General features: G+C 38.4%; 1 protein-coding gene across 1 annotated transcript in view; it reads right to left on the minus strand.

The window, feature by feature from the left end:
- Positions 1-23,507, minus strand: part of pdia5 (protein disulfide isomerase family A, member 5) — a 111,272-nt gene that overhangs the window by 5,520 nt on the left and 82,245 nt on the right. Inside the window, exons 15-16 of the mRNA XM_038277740.1 lie at positions 20,628-20,698; positions 5,147-5,281 (exon numbers count right to left, since the gene is read on the minus strand). Coding sequence (XP_038133668.1) covers positions 5,147-5,281; positions 20,628-20,698 — 206 coding nt within the window. The remainder of the gene's footprint in view (positions 1-5,146; positions 5,282-20,627; positions 20,699-23,507) is intronic.

Consider the following 23,507-nt stretch of genomic DNA (forward strand, 5'->3'; position numbering starts at 1 on the left):
TGCGATTAATCGAGAGTTAACTCAGGCATTGATGCGATTAATCGCGATTAAAAAAATTTAATCGATTGACAGCACTAATAAATATATATATATATACACATATATATATATATATTAGGGCTGTCAAGCGATTAAAATTTTTAATCTAATTAATCACAAGGTTTCCTGAATTAATTTCGATTAATCACTAGCCTAATTATTATTGAAAAATACACATTTTCTGTGTGCTGTTTTCAAAACAGAAAGATAAACAAGATGGGTATTACATTTAGTATTTATTAATGACAAATCCAAACAAAGAATTTAATTCTCAACAATTTTGGCAACTTAGCCATTGCTTTTTTTTTTTTTTAGAAAATACAGGATGGGTGAATGGAACTTTTTTCATTTAAAACAAACAACTTGACTTTTAAACAATTACATGAGGTCATTTATCTATTATTTATTCATCTTTTAGCCAGTTGTTAAGGCAAACTAACTGGTTAACATTTTCTGAATGCAAAGCGGACCGTTTTTTCTGAACAATATGACCAGCGACAGAAAAGAGTCGTTCGCAGGGAACAGTGGATGCAGGAGTTGCTAGTTATTTGCGGGCAAGCCGTGCCAGCTTGTCATGTGCTCCTGAATGAGCAGCCCACCACTGCATAGGGCAGTCCTCCATACTTATGCTTGGCTCTGCCCTATACCTGTGTATGTCTTTGTCAGGTTGCACCTCTTCATCTGACTCTGAATCTGAGCCCATCTGTAGAAGATGAATTTTCTTCGTGGGTGGTCCATCTTGAGAAGTCAGCAGAGACCTTCTGGGTGAATGTTCATTAAGCATGCCTCCAAGTGAGGTCCACACCTCTTCCCTTTCACACTTAGGCAGACTCTTCAAGTCTTTAAAACGTGGATCCAGAGCCGTTGCAAGCTTGAGCCATGCATTGTTAGTATTTTCTTGGCGGGAGGCAAGGTCTTGCATGAAGATTGTCTTAAAGCTCACCACATATGCAGGGTCTTCTTCAGAGACCTTCATCACCTGACGCAGGTGGCGGAGAGCAGGCAGTACTACTGAGCAGGAGATATAGGCCTCCCCACCCAGAATCTCAGTTACATACCTGCAGTAAAATAACACACACAAACACACTCATAACATATTTGAACACCAGTTGGTATGCTGGTAAATCAGTTAAACATTTAATAGGATCAGTTTGATCAGTTCAATTTAATTTTCAATTTGCACATTATATGTGAATTCCTTACCTGCAGGGCTCTAGAAGCTTGCTCAGTTTCTGCAGTTTGTCCCATTCTGGTGGCGTCAGCATAACCAGTTTGTGGCGTTGTTGGTCCAGGGTTGCTTTAATTGCTGCTTGATTGCGGTTCAGGCGCTTGATCATTTCCAGCGTGGAATTCCACCGCGTTGGCACGTCTTGGATCAGTGGCTCCTGCTGCTGTCCCAGGGCTGCTTGCTGTGCTTTAAGCTCCATGCTGTTGGCTGCGCTGTGTCTAAAGTGACCCACAATTTTGCGACACTTGGCCAGTACATTTGTAAATCCACTATCGGAGAGGCTCACGGTGATACTTCTCTGTAGCATGTGAGCGATGCAGGGCATATGCTCATATGGCAGCAGTTTAGCCGCAGCTGTCATATTGCGTGCACTGTCCGTCCCTATAGTTGTGATTTTTTCTTCAATTTTCCACTTGTGTGCCACGGTTTGAAACTGTTGAGCGCATGCCTCTGCGAAGTGACGCTCTTCTGATTTAATAACAGTTAAAGCGAACGACTTCAGTTCCCAGGTTTTAGTGATGTGATGCGCCGTCACACCCAGATAATTATTGTTACTCACGGAGGTCCAGTGGTCTCCTGTCAAAGCAACATGTTCCGCTGAAGCCAAATCGTCCTCCTTCGTTTTCTTTTTAGTCTCATAAAGTTGGTTGATTTTAGTCATCACTGTGCCTCTCGATGGTGGCTTGTAGAAAGCATCTAAAGTTGCGACTCTCAAAACTTCTGCGAGGCCCGTGTCCTCGACAATATTAATTGGTCTACAGTCCTTGGCTATCCATCTGGCAATTTTGTCTGTCAGCTTCTCAGACGTAGACTTACTTAATGCCCTGCGTTCGGTGAGGGTGGTCTGACGCGTGCCAGTCGGAACACCTGAAGTTGAAGCCCCAACAAAGGAATGCTTGGCATTAAGATGATATTTAAGGCTCGAGGTGCTTCGGTGAAACGAAAAGTCTTTCTTGCAATGTGAGCAAACCACAACATGTTTATTTATGGTCCCGTCTTTGTTTTTTTTATACTTGAACTGTCCATCCAACGGGCCAACGGGTTCTTCTGATTCCTCCATCTCGCTCATGTCTTACAATTGAATTGTGGGTAAAACAGGGCGGGACTGCGTTAATGCGTTAAAAAAAATATCGCGTTAATTCCAGAAATTAATCATCTCGCGTTAACGCGTTAATTTTGACAGCCCTAATATATATATATATATATATATATATATATATATATATATATATATATATATATTTCATTTTTACATTTTAAATGCCACGATAATCACATTTAATTCATTTTAATGCCAATTAAGGCTATAATTTTAAAAATAGTTTAATGACTTTTAATGATTTTTAATGACCCATGGAAAGCCATGGAAACCTGTTTGGTTTTTATGTGTATAAGAAGTGAACAACATAGAAAAAGGAGTCAGGTTTTTAAAATTTAAAGGATTATATGGTGATACAAAAATATTTTTTTAAGGATGAGTAAGCGATCAAGACAGCTATGCAATTCAGCTCTATGATCTAGTTACATAAGCCCTCTTTTGGTTGTTTTTATGTCCTTTCCTTAAGGAAAAACCCAACAATGATCAAATCCTTTGCTTTGCTCATAAACTACAAATAAACCCAATAAATAAATAAAAAAAAAATCTCCATATGCTCCTTCTACACAAAGTTTTTATGTGTAGAAAATGGAGCGCTCTTAAATGATGTGACATGATGCATGTTTAGATGGATGTATGAAATAAAGGCAGTTAGAAAGTTACATCATCTATTTTTGCCCTTTGATCTGATTTAATCAAAGGCTATGTTCACACTGAAGGCCTTGATGCTCACTTTTCTATTTTTTGTGAAATCTGAATTTTTTTTTGCGTTGCCGTTCACATTTCCAACTATATGCAACTTGTATGTGATCTCCTGTGTGAACTGCAGTCATACAACGCAAGTGTCCCGAATGCTCAGTAGAGGACGCAATGACGTGACAGGCCAGCATGCTCTGTGTTTACGGAAGTAAACATGGATGGTAGTGCCGGAGCGCATCTAGCGATCTTTCCCAACCATAAAAACACAATCTTTTCAAGATGGTTTAACATAAATACTGCTCTCCGCATCATTGTCCGCCATGTTTTTGTTGTTTTTCTTGCCGCTTCTTCATAGCAAGACCCAGAAGAGTGACCTTTGTTGGGTATTAATTGCGATCAGGTCGGATGAATGCGACCTGGCTGTTCAGACACAGCTCACAGATTTGTATAGGATTCAGGACCACATAGCCAAGTGGCCTGGGTCACATTGGAAAAAGTCGGATCTGTGTTGTTCAGACAGCCATGAAAAGATCAGATCCAGGTCGCATATGGGCCAAAAAACTAGATTGGGGGTCACTTCAGGCTGCAGTGTGATGTAGCCAAAAAGAGAGTGGTGGGTTTTGTTGATCCTGATTTCAAAAAGCATGCTTGTAAACACTCATTCATGTCGTCTTCATTTTGGCAAAACAATCAGTCTGAACATATTAGGGAAAGTCACAAGCAATGTCAATGTTACATTATACATTAGTCTTATTTTATGGAATTGTAGCTTAGTTATGGAGGGCGGTACCTCCTGAAGTGCTATCTGGGTCTAACACACTCCTGTATTTTTTTTTTTTTTTTTTTCGTACAGACAGAAATACAACTTCTTAAGTGATTGGTTTAGGGAAATTTAACAACTCTTCTATAGTCGAAGTGCTTCTACTGTGGAAAATACCCGGAGCAGATAAACACAAAAAGAGTAAATCTGATTTTTTTTGTTGTTGAATCTAATCAAGAACTCGTTGTGCTTCTGGAAATAGATATAGCTGAATAAGTGATTACTTGTTTTTTTTAATGATATAGCAGGGAATTTAATAATAATGTCCGAATGAGTCCATCGAACTACATCACATGAACTGATTGATTTAATGCTCAAACCTTATCAAACTTTTTTCTGTACAGGACAGATGTGATGAAACAAAGTTATTGGTAACAAATACATATAACAAAGTCCTCTTTAGAGATACTGCATTGATCTAAACATCCATTGCTGTAAAAGATTTACTGCTGTCAAGGCAAAATTAGTTTATAAAAGCACTGTTGTAATGAGGATCGCTCAGTCAGGTTTATTAATTTAATTTTGCATCAGATAAAAGCAAAGTATCCGCTTAGCTCATTTCTTTTGTACGCAAGACGAAGATAGTGACAAAGGGGGAGAACTCGCATATCTGAGTTACTGTGAGAGACTGGCTCCTTTGTTTTTATGTTTATGCATTTAGCAGACGCTTTTATCCAAACTGACTTACAAAGTAGACACAATTTTACAGTCATCAGTTTTTTGTATCCTGCAGCTGCAAAGCCCAGCTGTGGTAGGAGGTCTTCACAATGGCAGAGCATAGAAACCTGCTCTATGCAAAATTCATAAAAATAAATAAAGACATAAAATAAACCATCATTTTAACTTAGTACTGACACTTTAGCACAACGGGCTGCTCAGTGCAGCAGTGGGTAGCACTGCTGCCTTGCAGCAAGAAGGTTCCGGGTTTGATTCCCGGTCCGAGGTCTTTCTGCATGTAGTTTGCATGTTCTCCCTGAGCCTGCACGGGTTCTCTCCGGGTACTCCGGCTTCCTCCCACATTCCAAAAACATGACTGTTAGGTTAATTGGTTTCCCTACGATGGACTGGCGACCTGTCCAGGGTGTGCCCCACCTTTCGCTCGTAGACAGCTGGAGAAAGGCACCAGTACCCCTCGCAACCACATTTGGGGTTGACAGAAAATGGATAGATGGATGGACTTTAGAACATCACATTTCTCATAAAACTGTTATGTGCTTTTCATTCATTATAAGACTGTATATTTATCTACATGGCAGGAGCTTACCCCACGATCTCCGTTGTACTTTTCCACAAACTTCCCGTAGTTGTAGTAGTTGAATGTTGGGTAGCCCTCCACCCCCTCCTGCTTGCAGAGGTCATGGTTCAGTCCTTTTGTACAGTCCACAGCAGCATACACAATCTAAACAGAAACCACACAGCAGTCATAAAGCTGAGACAATTTTTAATGTCTCCAAAGGATCACACCAAGCAAAATCTGTTTTTGTGGCCCTTCAAGTCATTTTGTTGTTTGCTTGTGATCTCTGGGAGTGCAGAACAGTTTCCTATATTTTCTACAGGCGTATATTCTACAGATATTATTATATTTTGTTTGAATCATATTTTTCAATCCATTTAGGTCAAAATAACTGCTGCACAACTCCTCGATCCGCCATTTTTATTTTTTGCATCCATTTAATAATCTAAACTCAATGATACTGAGATTCATACATTGAATGTTGAGCCGTTGTACAGAATCAATTTTGCCGTCCTTCCAAAATAGGGAAGCCAAGTTCGCATTTAAAGAGATGGCAACTAAACGAGTTACTCTTATAGTTAAACGGATGCCTGCGGAGAAACAGGAACAAGGAATTCAGACCATAGTATCGCGGCTTTACTTCAGACAGACCACAGCTGAATGAGTTCACAGCTTTCAGTACAATGTATAATTACTCAATTGGCTATTAATATGCTTTAGTACTTGGTTATATGTTTGGCAGTGGCGAGTTCTATTTGAATACTAGGGAGGCTAAACCTACAGAGTAAATTCCGTAAAATTCACAGTGGCAGACCCAAAGAGATAATTGGGGTGGCAATTGCCACCCCAGAAGAAATACTTGCCACCCCATTGCCAACCCACTGAAAACATTAACACTGTTTGAATTTCACGAACATTTGAAAAGAAAACTGTGAAATTTCCAAGCAGGCTTGAATGCATCCTCAGGCAGCACGCTTCGACTAAACTTTTAATTGGTTAAACCGACATGCAGTTCCTTTGTACTCCAGACGGCTCCAAAACACAAGACGGCTGCGGCACACGGGATCAATGAAAAGCATTTCCTCTGCTAAAAGTACGTTTATTGGTACTAAATTAAAGAAAGTGCTGTTTTAACTGGAAATAAGGGAAGTTGCGCCACAGTGCCTACACTTAGTATTACCTATGAGTATTACTACTTCAATTGCTAGTCTCATGAAACAGACAAATACCATCACACTGGCGTGAAGATGCTTAGAAGAACATGTTAGCAAGTGGTTCAGCAACAATCACAGAGATTTGTTAGAATAATTCATACTGGTATGTTGATGAGTAAAGTTTGGCTTGTGATTCCAGTTAGCACTGCGTCCTGTGGAAGAAGTTTCTCTACACCTAAACAACGGTAGATATACAGTGGGGCAAAAAAGTATTTAGTCAGCCACCAATAGTGCAAGTTCTCCCACTCAAAAATATGAGAGAGGCCGGTAATTTTCATCATAGATATACCTCAACTATGAGAGACAAAATGAGAAAAAAAAATCCAGAAAATCACATTGTCTGATTTTTAAAGAATTTATTTGCAAAATATGGTGGAAAATAAGTATTTGGTCAGTTACAAACAAGCATGATTTCTGGCTCTCACAGACCTGTAACTTCTTCTGTAGAGGCTCCTCTGTCCTCCACTCGTTACCTTCATTAATGGCACCTGTTTGAACCCGGTATCAGTATAAAAGACACCTGTCCACAACCTGAAACAGTCACACTCTAAACTCCACCATGGCCAAAACTAGAGAGCTGTCAAAGGACACCCGAAACAAAATTATAGACCTGCACCAGGCTGTGAAGTCTGAATCTGCAATAGGTAAACAGCTTGGTGTGAAGAAATCAACTGTGGGATCAGTTATTAGAAAATGGAAAACATACAAGACCACTGATAATCTTCCTCGATCTGGGGCTCCACGCAAGATCTCACCCCGTGGGGTCAAAATGATCACAAGAACGGTGAGTAAAAATCCCAGAACCACACGGGGGGACCTAGTGAATGACCTGCAGAGAACTGGGACCAAAGTAACAAAGGCTACCATAAGTAACACACTACGCCGCCAGGGACTCAAATCCTGCAGTGCCAGACGTGTCCCCCTGCTTAAGCCAGTACATGTCAAGGCCCGTCTCAAGTTTGCTAGAGAGCATTTGGATGATCCAGACGATGACTGGGAGAATATCATATGGTCAGATGAAACCAAAATAGAACTTTTTGGTAAAAACTCTACTCGTCGTGTTTGGAGGAGAGAGAATGCTAAGTTGCATCCAAAGAACACCATACCTACAGTGAAGCATGGGGGTGGAAACATCATGCTTTGGGGCTGTTTTTCTGCTAAGGGACCAGGACGACTGATCTGTGTGAAGGAAAGAATGAATGGGGCCATGTATCGTCAAATTTTGAGTGAAAACCTCCTTCCATCAGCAAGGGCATTGAAGATGAAATGTGGCTGGGTCTTTCAGCATGACAATGATCCCAAACACACCGCCCGGGTAACGAAGGAGTGGCTTCGTAAGAAGCATTTCAAGGTCCTGGAGTGGCCTAGCCAGTCTCCAGATCTCAACCCCATAGAAAATCTTTGGAGGGAGTTGAAAGTCCGTGTTGCCCAGCGACAGCCCCAGAACATCACTGCTCTAGAGGAGATCTGCATGGAGGAATGGGCCAAAATACCAGCAACAGTGTGTGAAAACCTTGTGAAGACTTACAGAAAACGTTTGATCTCTGTCATTGCCAACAAAGGGTATATAACAAAGTATTGAGATTAACTTTTGTAACTGACCAAATACTTATTTTCCACCATATTTTGCAAATAAATTCTTTAAAAATCAGACAATGTGATTTTCTGGATTTTTTTTCCTCATTTTGTCTCTCATAGTTGAGGTATATCTATGATGAAAATTACCGGCCTCTCTCATCTTTTTAAGTGGGAGAACTTGCACTATTGGTGGCTGACTAAATACTTTTTTGCCCCACTGTAGCTGAAGTCACACAGAATTCTGCCGTTCTGATTGTTTTTGTGAACCTGGTGTCATAATACTGGGCAGTGGTCAACTACACTCAGTTTTAAAGGGCTTTATATATTTTTTTGTTTGGTTCTATTATTCTTGTGGTACACATTTAAATATGCACCACTGCTTGCCCTGCCTTGTTTTGACATTTTCAAATTTACCTTCAGTTTTTGTTTATTACTGGATTTGTTTAGTCCAAGGAGCACATTGAGTACTTGTTTATTTCTTTTTTTGCGCTATACTTAATTTATATTAAGTTGTACAGTACATAAATAATATACATTTTGGAACATAAACAACTTTAATTTAATCAATAAACATTGAGGAAAATAACTGTTGTTTGTAGTTTAACTGAAACCTTTATATATTGAGCCCCCCAAATAATACATTGTCACCCAGTGTTAAAAGCCTAGAAAATTCATAATAAAGTATGCATTGTCAAACTTCATAAACTGCATTAAATATTTGCTCAAATTTGCCTGATTTAATAAGTATGCTGCGCATTAATCACCCAGTTATTCCGAATCCTCCAATCTTTAGCAGCAGGACGCTGCTTGTCAGCCTCTATGAGAACCTCAGTCTACTGAGGTAAGCAGCGAGAAAGCAGAGCCCTGATTGGATAACACGGCAAAGTACGTCACTTCCAGTGAGGCTAAATCTCTTAGGGGGTCTATGGAGCAGGGCGGGTCATGAAGCTGGCTGCTCGATGCTGATTGGCTAACATACTGAACGATTTTTGACCGACAGTGGCCAGACAGCGAAGAGGTTTTCCTCATGAGTCGAGAGGAAAAGTTTTAATTCAGTCAGAACAGTAATCGTGCTGAACTCTTGCCGTGGTTTCTGGAGTTTATTATTTTTGAGCAGCAATTTTCACCCATTATAGTGGTGTGTTTTATGGGTTTTAATATTTGTTAATGTTATACGTGACGTTTGGATTTCATTAACACCATTGAGCCTCCCCTGTTCCAGAGAGCAGCAGTACTACTGTTATGTTAATCTATTTTCAGCAATAACTTACATTCCTCTAACAATCAATCATTAGAAAACGGAATATTGATTATAATAAAGTTAATTACATGTGGTCTATTGACAGTGAAGATTGGTGCAATTTCATATGAAGTACAATGTATATTAAAAGTGTTATATATAGGGACATGCTTTACTATAAGTTGAATGTGACCAGTGGGTAGGAGTAAATAGGTGTATGCTTCATCCTCCTTTTCAAGTGATCTCTCTACATGTAATTCTATTGTGTTTTTTATTAATTTTTTGCTCAAAATTATCGTTCAAATTAAAATTTCATTCATTCAGTTGAATTGGAACAAAAGGGATTAAAAGTAAGACACGTTCCTATGTGTCAGGGTGTTATTTAGATAGGTTTGAAATTAAAAAAACCTAAAGCATTTTATATTTTTCTAAATTAGTAATGGGTAGCGAAATAATCACAGTTAAAAATAATAGTGTCTAGTATGAACAACCGCTAGGTCAATTTTAGAAATATTTTCCATCAGCGTAAAAAGATAAAGTGCATCAACTGAAATAAATTAATTACACTTAGCCAACAGCTTTCAGGATTTGTTTTATCGTTTCTTTCAACGATGATTGGTATAAATTGTATTTTAGCGCTGATTCAAAGTTTGTTTTCATGCAGAGGAATTACTATTTTCCCATTAAAACTTTAAAAGTGCAGACAGGTGTGGAGGAGCAATCAATTCTATTACGCAGGTGAGAGAAATGTGGCAATAAAAACCTTATTAAAAAACATAGACCGCTTGTTCCATTTATTTATCTGTAAGGTGTCCCGGAGTCGTGCTCCATTTTCTGAGCATGCAGGATAAAAACCAAACAACAATACATCCGAGACGGGGAAAAAAACAACACGAGAGAGTTATGTTGGGTGGATGTTGCATCGATTAGTGACAAGCCGTACCAATGAGGCGTAAATGCCGCCTCACTGATACATAGCTCACTCAGCATGTCCTCTGGACAGCCCAAATGTCACCCTCCATCAGGATGCTGAGGGCGGCACATTGAACTTGTCACTGTGAAATAAGTGCTTCCTGTCTGTGTACTCAAGCATAATGTTGCAGAAGAAACAATAAATATATCAGTGTAACCCTACATAAAGTGACAAACACTTTGGTTTGTTATTGTACGATTTATGCAAGTTCCTTCTTTATAAACATTTTAGATATCTAAGAATAAATATATCTGTTATCAACGCTGTTAATTAGAGCAATATTTGCTAGGACCCATGTTGCAACTAAAGGAGGATTCCAGTTGAGCAATCAGCCTGACTGAAGGGGTTTAACCTCCACAGGCAGAAACATGAGCAGAAATCTAGCCGACAGCTGCATGAACATCATGTTTCCAATCAAAGGCAGTTTTTATACTGTGAAGTTCTCGGTATCTAAGAACATCTTGGATTCAGGACAGCTTGAGATGCACAAAAAGAACAGCGGGCAGCGACAGACAGCGCAGACAACAACAGTTGTAACGTAACTGCAGGCTCCGTCCTGCTGCTCATCCCTGCGCAATCAATCAGAGTTGTGCTGAACTGACAGGAGAAAATGAAGTTGTAGAGTTGTTGTTCTTCAAAGGGCTCCGGCTAATTCTGTTATTGATCCATCTCCAAGTGACAGAGGACCCCACATCAAGCAATTTACTGCGTTGCTAAATTACCAGTTGGCCTGGTTTCAATCTACCAGTGTTGCACCGAAGAGCAGGCCGATACAAACAGAGATAAGAGCCGGAGTAAAACCAAACACACATGCTGAGTAGATATGGATGTGTACCAGGTGGTATCTGATGAGAAAGAGAACATAACTTAGATAAAGGGGGTGCTGTAACACATACTCCTGTTGATTCATTTCAACTGGATTCAGAACGCTGATGTCACGGCAAGACAAACAGCTTCCCTGCACCGAGTTTATAGAGCATCTCGGTGAATCTTACCTCCTCCTGCAGAGCAGCAAGCTTGAATGCTGCACTCATAGAAACAACTACTGCTTGAACTACAACAGTGCTTCAATGAATCATTATGACAGAGTATTAGAGCCACGCTAGAATTTTTAATTTTGAGGATAAAGTCGTAACATTATGAGAATAAAGTCGTAATATTACGAGAATTAAGTCATTATACCACAAATCGTTTCAGAAAGAAAGCTTGGAGCTCCGACCAGCATCTGACGGCCGACCAGCTCCACCAAACTGCAACCTGAGTTCACTTTGACATTCTGACCAATTTGATGCTGGTCTGCTAAAAGATTTGCTTATTTGTCAAACCAGAGCCAAAGTATAACTTCATATGATGCTCGACATTCCTCACTTTAAGGAAGAAAGTGCTTCATGTAAGAGTTGTCATAAAATACTTTATTCTCGTAATTTTATGACTATTCTTGTTGTGAGGTTCTCGTAACATGACAACTTTTTTCTCTTAATTTTACAACTTTGGTCTCGTAATTTTACGACTATTCTCATAATGTTACGACTTTATTCTCGTAATTTAATGACTTTATTCTCGTAATTTTATGATTTTATTCTCATAATTTTATGACTTTATTCTCATAATTTTATGACTATTCTTGTTGCGACTTTATTGGCATAATTTTACGACTTTATTCTCATAATTTTATGAGTATTCTCGTAATGACTTTATTCTCGTAATTTTATGACTATTCTCATTGCAACTTTATTCTCATACTTTTACGACTTTATTCTCGTAATGTTACGACTTTATTCTCATAATTTTATGACTTTATTCTCGTAATGTTACAACTTTATTCTCGTAATTTTATGACTTTATTCTCGTTATGTTACAACTTTATTCTTGTAATTTTATGACTTTATTCTTGTAATTTTATGACTTTATTCTCATAATTTTATGAGTATTCTCGTTATGACTTTATTCTCATAATTTTATGACTATTCTTGTTGCGACTTTATTCTCGTAATTTTATGACTTTATTCTCATCATTTTATGAGTATTCTCATTATGACTTTATTTTCGTAATTTTATGACTATTCTCGTTATGACTTTATTCTCGTAATTTTATGACTATTCTAATTACAACATTATTCTCATACTTTTACGACTTTATTCTCGTAATGTTACGACTCTCGTAATGTTACGACGTTTGTTGTAATGTTACGACTTTATTCTTGAAATAGAAAAAAAAAATCTCTAGTCTGGCCTTAATAGTCCGTCGTTAATCAGGATAAAGTATGAATATCCTCCTCCTAAAAAACAATATGTCAAATTAGTATTCCTACATATTTCATATTACATTATAACCATAGATTTGAATGTGTTTTATAGGCAATCTGTTTATAGGGAAGAGTGGAAGGAAAATATAAGACCAAATAGAACATATTAGCCTTCATGCAAAGTTTTCTCATTAGGCTGAACACACATAGGGGGGAACTGGTGGTTGCAGCGTCGAGCTGTGGCGTGAGCCAACTACAGGGCAATACTGGAAGAAAACCTGACAAACAGTGCAAATGACTGTGGTTAGAGGTTCCCCTTCTAGCAGGACAAAGCCTCTGCACATAAAACCAGAGGAAAGACCCAAATCCAATGAAAAAATAAGGTTTATGTCTATGCATTTAATTTATAAACATGTTTTCTTCTTACAGTTAAGAGCAGAAAGGTTTTTAAAACAAGCTGTTTCAACCGTTGTGCATCTTTAACTGGAAAAAACAAGACAAACAGCTCATGTGAGGAGGGTGGTGAGGACAGCGGAAGGAATCATTGGGGCTCCTCTTCCCTCCATTAAGGACATTTCATCACAGCGCTGTGTGTCCCGAGCCCGTAATATCATCAAAGACCCCTCACACCCCCACCATGGACTGTTCTCCCTGCTGCCCTCTGGAAAGAGGTTCCGCAGCATCCGCTGCAGATCCACCAGGTTGTGCAACAGCTTCTTCCCCACTGCCATCAGACTGTTGAACCTTTGATCCACAATCCGAACTCTGCACCTATTGCACATTATCGGGCATCAAATGCTGCTGAACTTTTAACTTTTAGCCCTTTAAATTGTTCATCTCATTGTATTTTTCAATAACGCATTTTTTGCACAAATGCCATTTTGCACTGAACCACTGCAACTTGCACACTGTCTCTTATCCTCTGCACTGTTCACACTTTGACCACTGCTGCACTTTTTGTATTTTTCTATAACTCGTGCCATTGTGAAATATCAATGCAACGTTCATAAGCTGTATGTAACGCAATTTCGTTCTGTATGCACCCTGTGCATACAAAATGACAAATAAAGAAGTCTAAGTCTAAGTCTAAGTCTAAGTCATTACAAGGCCTGCATGCAGCCCCAGCTCTGTAACAGCCAACCAGGTGTTCTAATTGTTTTAGTCTTCAAAGCTGCAGCTAAGCTCATGTTTGTCTTTGGTGAAACAGGCAAGGGCAGCTAATAGACTGTGATCAACACCAGCTTGGTGCAATACACTGGGGGTTGGCTTGATTAATAATGAAGTGCCAAGTAAACACAGGCTCGCTTTGCAGATTTACTCTACTCAAACAAAACTTCAAACATCCTCAGGCAACTGGGTGGGGAGAGGAGGTTGAAAAGAAACAAGTGAGCTTTTTGTGTCCAAACAAGAGAGATCTGAATCCTCTGGTTGGTACGATTGATGGGACTCAAACCAGGAAGCTGATCCAAACCCCAGAGCTGAACAGGTGAGCTGTGCCAAAGTGTTTGAAGTAGCTTTGGTGCATAGATGCCTCATCTAAATAAAACATTTGATTACAAGAAAAAAAAAGGATTTTAATACCTAGGTGGATTCGTTAGTTTGGGCTTCATTGCAATGTTTCGTGCTTTGATGAAATTTTTAATAGATTTATTTGCATTTAAATATTTAACCAATTTCTTTTAACTGGACAACGCCTAACCTTCTGTAACATTTCAAAGAGTTGGAGTTGGGGCTAAAACAATCCTGAAAAAATAAGTTAGCTACTGGTAATCGTAAACAGACTCTAGAACCTACAGTAGCAGCCAATCAAAATGCACCTTCCAGTCAAACGGCCACCGAATGGCAGCCCACTTCTCTGCAACTGCCAGAAAAATCCCCTCCAACTTCCAGCCACTGGAGCGACCCCCTCCTTCTCCTGGGCATGCATATTTTTTTTACTCTGACTCCACCTTTTCACTGAATCACAGGGTCTGATCAGGAGATGACGCTTCTCTTTAAATTTTAACGTCCACAAATAATGACAAAGAATATTTTAGCACAAAGATTGATGTTTAAAAAAGAAACTATAGGGGACCAGCCAAGGACAAACCAAGGGCCTATCAAGGAAAGTGGGTACATTTTGAAAGGCTACCACTGTAAAATGTCAGAAAAAACTCAACCTAATTAGTTATTAGGCCAACCATGTAAAAATAATTAAATAAATAAAAATAAAAATTGTGCATTTAAAATGTTGAAACGATACTGACATTTGGTAGTATTTTCTGATGACCAAAACGTTAATACTTAAGATTATAATTTCAAGTGCGCCTGGTTAAAATAGCTTGCATCAAAAAGCTACTACCATTAGGAGGACTATAGCGCCATATGCAGCAGAACAACCAAGTTTTGTTATGAACAGCTGCTAAAAAATTTTATGGTTTAAGATACAGCTATGCTTCCACTTAGGGTTGCAGCTCTTTGCTTCAGCCTTATTTAAGTTTTCTAAGGATCAGCAACTGATTTAAATTTAGGTGGAAGCAGGTCAGTGGATCGGAAAAAGTAGGAGTACTGAATGGCATCTTTTCTGTGCTTGGAACATTTTTATTTTGTTCCTTTATTGAAAGAGTCGCTTGGTGAGTATTTACTATAAGCAGCTGCCAACAGCTGTATCTACAGCGTCTCCTCCAGCAGAGAGAGAGAAAATTAGCCCGCTCAATAAGCCAAACAGGGATGGGTTGTTATTAAGAACCTGCGATGACGCTCCCAGCGATTCCACTTCCAGCTCCAAATCCGAGCAGACATGATGGCAAGGTAACAGAAATGTTAAAAATATTCAGAAAAAAAGCGGAGGCTGATGTGGAGCTTAGATTGTAGATTGCTGCTGTCCCAGATGATGATTCAAATTCACATTTTCTTTACAGTCAATAGTTGGTCAGCTCTGCACCGCCGTAGTGCAAAGATGTCTGAGACCCTTTCCTATGTTAATATAGATAGTAATTTCTAAGGCAACTCAAACAAATGCTTTCAGTTCAGAAATGATAAATGAAATACTTATGTATAATATATTGCATTTCTAATGCAAGTATTACACAGTAGCTTCAAAGGAAAAGTCCGGTCAGTAAGGAATAACCAATGGGTCAAAATTTATACCTAAAACAAATACGTTAATGATTTAATGAATTTAGCGTTAATCAGTAAAAAAATAAAAACAATATTTTTTATCGTGATCACTGAGTCTATTTCTACCCAAATATAGTAACACTTCAATCCTGACATCTTATACTCATACTTAAAGGACTTTCAGAAGTTTGTATTCTGAATGTGACCGGACTTTTTTTAGTTAACATTATGTATCCAGAGCTCCTATAGAGGCCTAGTTTTAGCATCACTTGGTTTAAATTCTGGAAACATCTTCTATAAAGCACTTTCTACTTATAAATCAGAAACAGGTTTATTGAGAAAAAAACAACAGATTAATCAGTTATTAAAAAAAGGCGATAGCTGCAGGCCTATTTGGAGTAAACAGAGAGATCCTTGACCCTTCCTATTTGAATAAGCTCTCAGGATCACACAGACTACTGGGTCCCCTCATACTTCTCACCTAAAACATTTTATTCAGGATTTAACTCTATAGTTTGTAATGGTAAAGGAAGAAGGCTTATTGTGAGCCACTCCTGTCTTGATTTAGAAATATCTGTTGGATCACAGTCATCCTGAGAGGCTCCATGACAACTCCATCTTAGCTTTCCTATAAAAAAATAAAACATTGTGTTTTAAAAAGGCACTGGTGCATGAGAGTTTGCACATTTAAGCTAGTGTTTGGCGGGTAGACAGTGACTAATGGTTGTTATGAAGATTTGCGATGCCAAGATGCAGTTCTCCAACTGTGAGCTTTGAAGATTTTTTTTCCTTCCTTTTCCATCCTGCTCATTTACCACAGTAACAAAATACAGCTGTTTTTTTTACCCATAAATCTGAATACTGCTTAAGAGAAATGATCTGCGTGTCAAATCAGAAATTCATGGATTAAAAAATAGATGTTTCTAAAAACTCATCGGCATAAAATATGCTAAAGTTACATTTATTTCTTAAAGCGCTTGCCAAAATCATCTGAAGTAAAGATTGGATTTTATTCTTTTTTTCTCCATGGATTAATTCAAGTTTGGATTCCTAAATCTTTGATATTAGATTAAATATGAATTTAGTTAACCCTTTATAGGGTCAAAGACTTTGAAAATCAAAATTTAAATCCAATAGAGTTATTGGAATCCAGGACAAGACCTTATTACCTTTGGAACATTAAAAAAATATGGATATTTTGATTGCAAAAAATAATGTCAATGTAATAACAAGGAACGCCAACTTGCCCAAATATATTACGACAAAATAACAAAAGTGCTTCTATAAGAAATGCATGAAAAACACTCTGAGAGTGAAAGAAACACATTTTTTTGGTACAGCATAACCTTAGATGCATTAATGCTGATACTGGCACCTAAATTTTTTTGTTCATAAAACTAAATATAATTGTTAACTAGGCTTATTAACTTTTTAACATTTTACTTTTTAACTTTTCAATTAGCTTTAATTAGCTTTTTACCTTTTTTTCTTGACTTGTCAACTTTTTTCAGCTTAATATACAGTAGGTAATATATCATTCAAGGGCTCATCTAATTGGTCAAATGCCAAAATCAGATGTACAGCCATTTAGCAGCATCTTTGCTGAATGGCTGGATATAGATCTTGTGCTTCTAGACCTCACTGAGGGATGGAGGGACTCCATTTGTAGGGGGCATAAAAGTGATAAAACAAAATGGTAAATTGCCCTATAAATGGTTAAAGGCATTTTAGAAATTTGCACCAATCATGCTAACAGGTGTGCAGAGTGCAGTTTGTCAGGGTCAAATTAATCCCTCTGAAACTGATGAACCAAACTTAGCATTTTGCACCAAACGTTTCAGTTTCATCTGTTAATGGTTAACGTTTTAGTTGTGTGTTACAAAGGATTGCCTCAGAAAAATCCATGACTGAGTAGCTGAGGATATGTCACCGTTTCACACCATCTGCCATCGATTGTGAAAAATGCCAACAAATGAGATCATAACATAGCCTGAGCTCACTGAGCAATTAACGTCAAACTTCTTCATGCAGCTTTACAACCAAAATACGGCTCTTTTTTTCCTCCCCCTCTCACTTTCACATGATAGATTGTTGCTATGAGAGTTGTGAGACAGATCTCCACATTTTCTCTCTGTGAGAGAGAAAGCAGGTGAGTCACAGAGTTGGGAAGGTTCGGAAATAAGCCCCGCAGTCCAAGCTTATCAACAGCAAAAAAAGAGTGGGAGGAGGTATAAAGACACAAGCCCCAGAACGAACGGTAATGAGACGGAATGGAGATGATGAAGGATGAGCATATCCTGTCGCGGCTGCATGAACCTCCAATAACCTTCAAACCCCCCAATGGGCAGAGGATTTTATGAAACGGCGTGGGGTGGAACAAAGTGATAATTCTCCTGACTGTCACATAGAGAACATATTAGGAATGAATTATATAGTGTAAAAGAGAGAGTTTTGGACACGCTGTGGTATCTTTTGTCTAAATGTGAGCCTAACTATGACGTTTTTGGATAGAATTGTAATGAAAAATGTCTAGTTTTCTGGAATAGATAGAAATGTAGATTATTTCCATATATGGTGGGAACTAAAGATACAGGAAATACACTTTAATTTTTTCTAATTAACCACATGGTAAATAAAGTTAAAGCTACAAGTTTTAAATTAAAACAATAAATTTTTTTCTAAGATAAAACGTCCGCAGGACTAGAATGCTGCAGAAGATACATAAATATACAGTAACAGATGATAGCTATAACTTTAATACTTGAAACAATATGCATTTTCAGTGTCAAAAAGGAATCGAATGACTCAACTTGGGATGCTTTTGGATTTTAAAGTCAGATGCTAGACGCTGTTGAGTTGCTCTTCTCTTGTAATTTAAAGAGCCTGGCTTTATTTGCTTTGCTGAGTTGGAAAAAAGTTATTTTTACATGCCTTTTAGTGGAAAAGTCCACCTGAAAACATCATCTGGCTGTCAGTTCATCAGGATTATGATCATTCCTAAATATTCTGTTCTTGTTCTGGGAGTCCCCAGGGAAAGCTCTCTGAAGCTGGTTAGGCTGTCAAGGATTTCCTGCTCTCATTAATAGCGGTTGAAAATGAATACAATTTATTTTTTTTTTTAAGTTTGTCGTAAAAACTGCAAGATTTGTTTTTTACTTGCATGTTTTAACATTTTTAAATAATGTAGGTATTTGTAAACAGTTTCTCTACGGTTTAGTCAGAAAATGTTTTACTGAGGAAATACTAATTTACAATTTGGGAAAGCTGATGAATATTTATTTGATATTCTGATAACTGCTGGTAAAAAAGCACTCACAAGACGTTGGTTGGTCCCCGACCCACCCACAATACAAGAGTGGACATGTATCGTAAATGACATTTACCTTATGGAGAGGATCACCTTCTCCCTCCGTCTTCAGAAAAATATATTCACTAAGAGGTTGGCCAAGTGGGTTAAACACGCTGGTCTCGAACAAAGAGAAGTATGGAATAAATGACCTTGCAAAGCCTGTTATTCAATCTATGTTCTGTAGCATCTAAGGATTAATAAATTAATGTATCTCTCATACTTTATTTTAAAAACGCCTGGTATATGATTTACTCCTGCTTTTTCAGGTAGACCTGTCTTTCCCTGTTAGTTCAGAGTTGTTAGATGTAATTTCAGATGTAACTTGTATCTTTGTTTATATTTTGTTTGTAATTTTATATATACGAAAATGTATTGTGAGTGGCGGTAGTAACATTGTGTGTTCCCTGAAAGTAACTACCTTTGTATTGTATTGCTCTCACAAGAAAAAATGAAAAATGTCAAAAAAAAAGAAAAGAAAATGTTTTACTGGAGTAATAATGATCCGAGCTTGCTCTCTTTTCCTTGAATATAAAATACATTCAATTGTCATGGATTTTTAAAACTAGTGGAGTTTAACTTATTTTTATATATCGATACTTCATAGTTTTATCCTGACAGCTCGGAAGAACCAATCACGGTTCGCACTGAGCGTCCGTCTCTCAGAAAGCCCCTGAATCGGCTTATTGGTTTGGGTGTCCCTCAGGATCTGGGTGCAAAATTTCAGATTTAGTAGCACCATGGCAGACAGGCAGCAGCAAAAGCGTAAAAACCTTGAAAATCTGCAGGGCAAGATTACTTAAAGCTCTTGGAGGCCAGTCAACTATTGACTACAAGCAAACCATATGCCCTTAGAGCATGGGTCGAAACGCAGCTTAATTCCTCCTGGCCAGTAGGTGGCACCCACGTACTTGCACTCACCTGCTCTCTCTCCTTTCATTTGCCAGTGGGTTGCCAGGTCCACAAATGTTAACATTAACCTTACCCGTTTAAAAGGAAAGCGGCAACCTCTGTGTAGTTTCTCAATCCCTTAACTTCCTTAAAACGGACCCACACTGCAAAGCTTCGCCGATGTTTAACCTCACAAAGAGGAAGCTATTCCTCAGCTCCATCATAGAGCCACTAGGATCTAACAACACCTCAGCTCTCTCTCATGTGACTTTAGACTACTTTTCTAATTGTTACAGAATCCTTTTGTTGAACTGGAATCATAACCAGATGCTAATATTTATATAGTTTAGACCGATTAAATTTTATAAAACAGTTATTATTATGCTAGTTATTCTGCTAGCTTAGCATTGCAGGGCTTAGGGCGGACATTCCGACACAGCCCAACAGTCCTCTGATGCTGTGTATTCGATTAAACTCTGAAAACTTTGAACAACAAGGCTCTAAAAATAGCAACAGATCCATGTAATGATTAAATGGAAAAGTCAAAAAGGTGAATTGATCTGTAGTGAATGGCTTTAAGGAGCATAACAGAGTCAGTGGAAACTATAGGGAACTGATCAGATAACTACTGATATGATGGAAAAATTCTTAAAAACAAAAGCTCTTAGGTACTAAAGCATTATGGGGCTGTCTCCTGCTCTGTGATTGGTCCGGTCTAAAGTACTGAGCCGCACCAGGATGACTTACATCCCACATAAGTCGTGAGTCAGGCCAGTTTAGGGAAATATGTTTTTAAAGCACTGCGTTTCTTACAATTCCACAGAAAATATCTTAAATGTATAATTTTTACACCAACCTTTTTAGAACACTACTGCTTATTACCCAACTGTATGGTAATACATTTGTGAAAAAGGGAAAACTAACCTTACGGTCTTCCTTAAAGAGCTCTGCTGCTGTGGTGAAGTGAGGGACAGCGTTTTTACAGTGCGGACACCCTGAAAGAAATCAGGTAGCATGTTATTACATCTTACACCTATCGATATGTAGATCTTATTAAGAATTAAGGCTAAAACTGAAAATTAAGCTGGAATTGCAGTCAGATACACCAACATGTTCACAAGCATGTATTTTCCATAATAATAGTACATCGTCTGCTGAATAAAAACACTCTTCACAACTGGCAAAAAATAAAAATAAATACTACCTCTCTTACTACATACTCCATTAGATCTTCATAGATACTGCTAAACGTACAGTCAGTTACACTTGCAATGTAAGACATACCATAAATATAAATAACAAAATAGATAAAAGCATTTTTTATTCCAGCAGCAAAATTCAAACCTGGTGTGTTTTTGAATCAGATTGTTTGTTCATAATACATCTTCGCCCTTCAGCTTCCACTGAAGCTTGACATTCTGTATGCGCGGCTCATTTGTTTGGTTCTCTTGTTGTTAATGTCAAGTGCCCAGTTCTTCCATTCTGTTCATTATCATCAAACTGCCACAAAAGTTAAAGGTGAAATAAAAGCAGAAACACATCTTGAGGAGAGTGTTATATATGTCAACAAGCAGTTTGGCATAAAAGCTTTTATGCACAGAGGTAAGTGTATATTTCTAAAGTAGACAGCACATCAAAAGAGGCATTTTGAGTTTGTTTTTTTTTTCCCCTCAAACTTATAGTACAGTATACACTTTACTGCTTTTAATTATAAAGACCAAATATTTCCTTGCGCGCCATTTGATATTTTTCTATTACTGATTTAATACACATGATAATTCTGTTTTTTAAGAGATATAACTGGTTAAAGGGGAACACCGTTTTTTTTTTTTACATTGCTCCCTTGATTTTACGTTATTACATCATGTTCTACTCACCCATATGAGTTTTGTGTCATTTGGAGCCGTTCTGAAGATATTATTATTATTGGTATTATTATTATTATTTTTTTTAAACAAATGGGAGTGTGTATGACGTCATCCGGGTGCCGGTCTGGTAGGCAGCCCGGGCCACAGGTGGCTACGCTCTACCCCTTCTATTTGTTCGGCTAGCTAATCTGAATCGTTCAATTCCATTTGGAGAGCGAGATCATCTGTGGTAGTAGCACTAGACATCTTCCAGGCATGTGAGTAAAACTAGCTGCAGTTCAGCAGACAGGATGAATGAACGGTAGCCGGCGAGCATGGATGACATCATACACACTCTGCTTTGTTTAAAAAATATATAAATATAAAAAATATAACCGCAGATGTCTGGGGGACAGTGCTTCGCCTACATGTTATGAATGCTGGCGTACCATAAAGAATGAATTATGAACAGTTTGTGCCTTCAACTCATTGCCAATAGGAAGAAGTTACTTGGATATAACAAAACCGAATATCTTCGGAACAGCTCCAAATGACACAAAACTAATATGGGTGAGTAGAATATGATGTATTAACGTAAAGTCATGGGGCCAATGTAAAAAAAATGGTGTTCCCCTTTAATCATGCCCACAGTGGTCATTAAAAGGCACAAGGACTGGATGTATGTTTTGTGAGATGTCAAAGAGCATCACGTGAAACTTCCGTAAATTGGTTTAGCCTCTCTAATGTCCGGCTGTGCACCTTTCGCAGGGTCAGCAGTAAGAACTCTATCCAGGATAGGAAAGGAACTTCGGATTGGTGTGCTGAATCCAGACAGGTTTCAGCCTTACTGATGTCATTAGGCAGTGAACACATATCAATGACGCTGGTCAAATTGGGACATCATTTCCAATATAAAGCCCAAAACATATTTGCATTAGTCAGAGACAGTACACTCTACAAAACAATTTATTTTTGCTAAACTCCGTGAGTGGGCCATAGCTATATGGTCAATCATGTAGAGTATTGTAGGTTCCTGTGTAGCTCCTAGCTGCGGCCAGGGATGTCAGGAGGTCCCAATGCCGAATGAATTGGCCATAGGAAGCATACTGCTTCCTTGTCCTTAGGGACTTCTTAACTGCCAGCACTTTTCGGGCTTATTAAGGCGACCGCTTACACACATTGCGACTTAAGTGAAGTGTTGCACCGATACAGACACCAGTATCACGCGGGGCCCCGATCCAGCACTAAAATAGTGCTATCGGCGAGTACCAACAAATAGGGCAACAATGCCATTTTGAGAGCCAAAAGTTAATGCACTTATTGTCACCCATTCCAGGTAGGCAATAAAAAGTTCTACTGGATTCACTTTGTATTAGTCTTTTTCCATCCTTCACAAAGGTAGGCAGCAGCTTCACAAAGCCGAGATGGCAATTATTTTACATCCAAGTAGTATGCAGTTTTTAATATATACGCACACGCATCAATTTCAAACAGATGGTATCGGTATCGGCCAATACTGCACAGCCAGGTTTCGGGTATCCGTATCAAGGCCAAAAAAATGGCATCGGCACAACACCACTTAAGTGTTGTTATGAATATGGGGTATTCAGTTCGAGGTAACATCACCCGTACCTCCTCTATTCTGTCTCAAACAGAAGTTTAGACTTTAGAATTTTGTTATTTTAAGAAAATGGAGCAATTTCTAATCCAGCAGTCAAGAAGCCAAGTTTACAAGTGAATGGAAGGTACATCTCCGCATCACCTTGGATGAACAAAGCAATCTGATGCATCATGCTGTACTAATGTGGTTAGAATGTGTTTTTTTTTCCGTCTGTGAGCCTCAGAGCACCTGTGGCTACAATGTAGCTTAACATCAGTGAGTGTGTCTGTGTTCATGGTTGAATATAATGTAAAGCACTTTGGTCAAGTCTCCTGACTGGGGAAAAATAAGCGCAAT

This window comes from Cyprinodon tularosa, unplaced genomic scaffold (assembly GCF_016077235.1).
Source record: "Cyprinodon tularosa strain WSP-4 unplaced genomic scaffold, ASM1607723v1 ctg134, whole genome shotgun sequence".
NCBI classification, from domain to species: domain Eukaryota; kingdom Metazoa; phylum Chordata; class Actinopteri; order Cyprinodontiformes; family Cyprinodontidae; genus Cyprinodon; species Cyprinodon tularosa.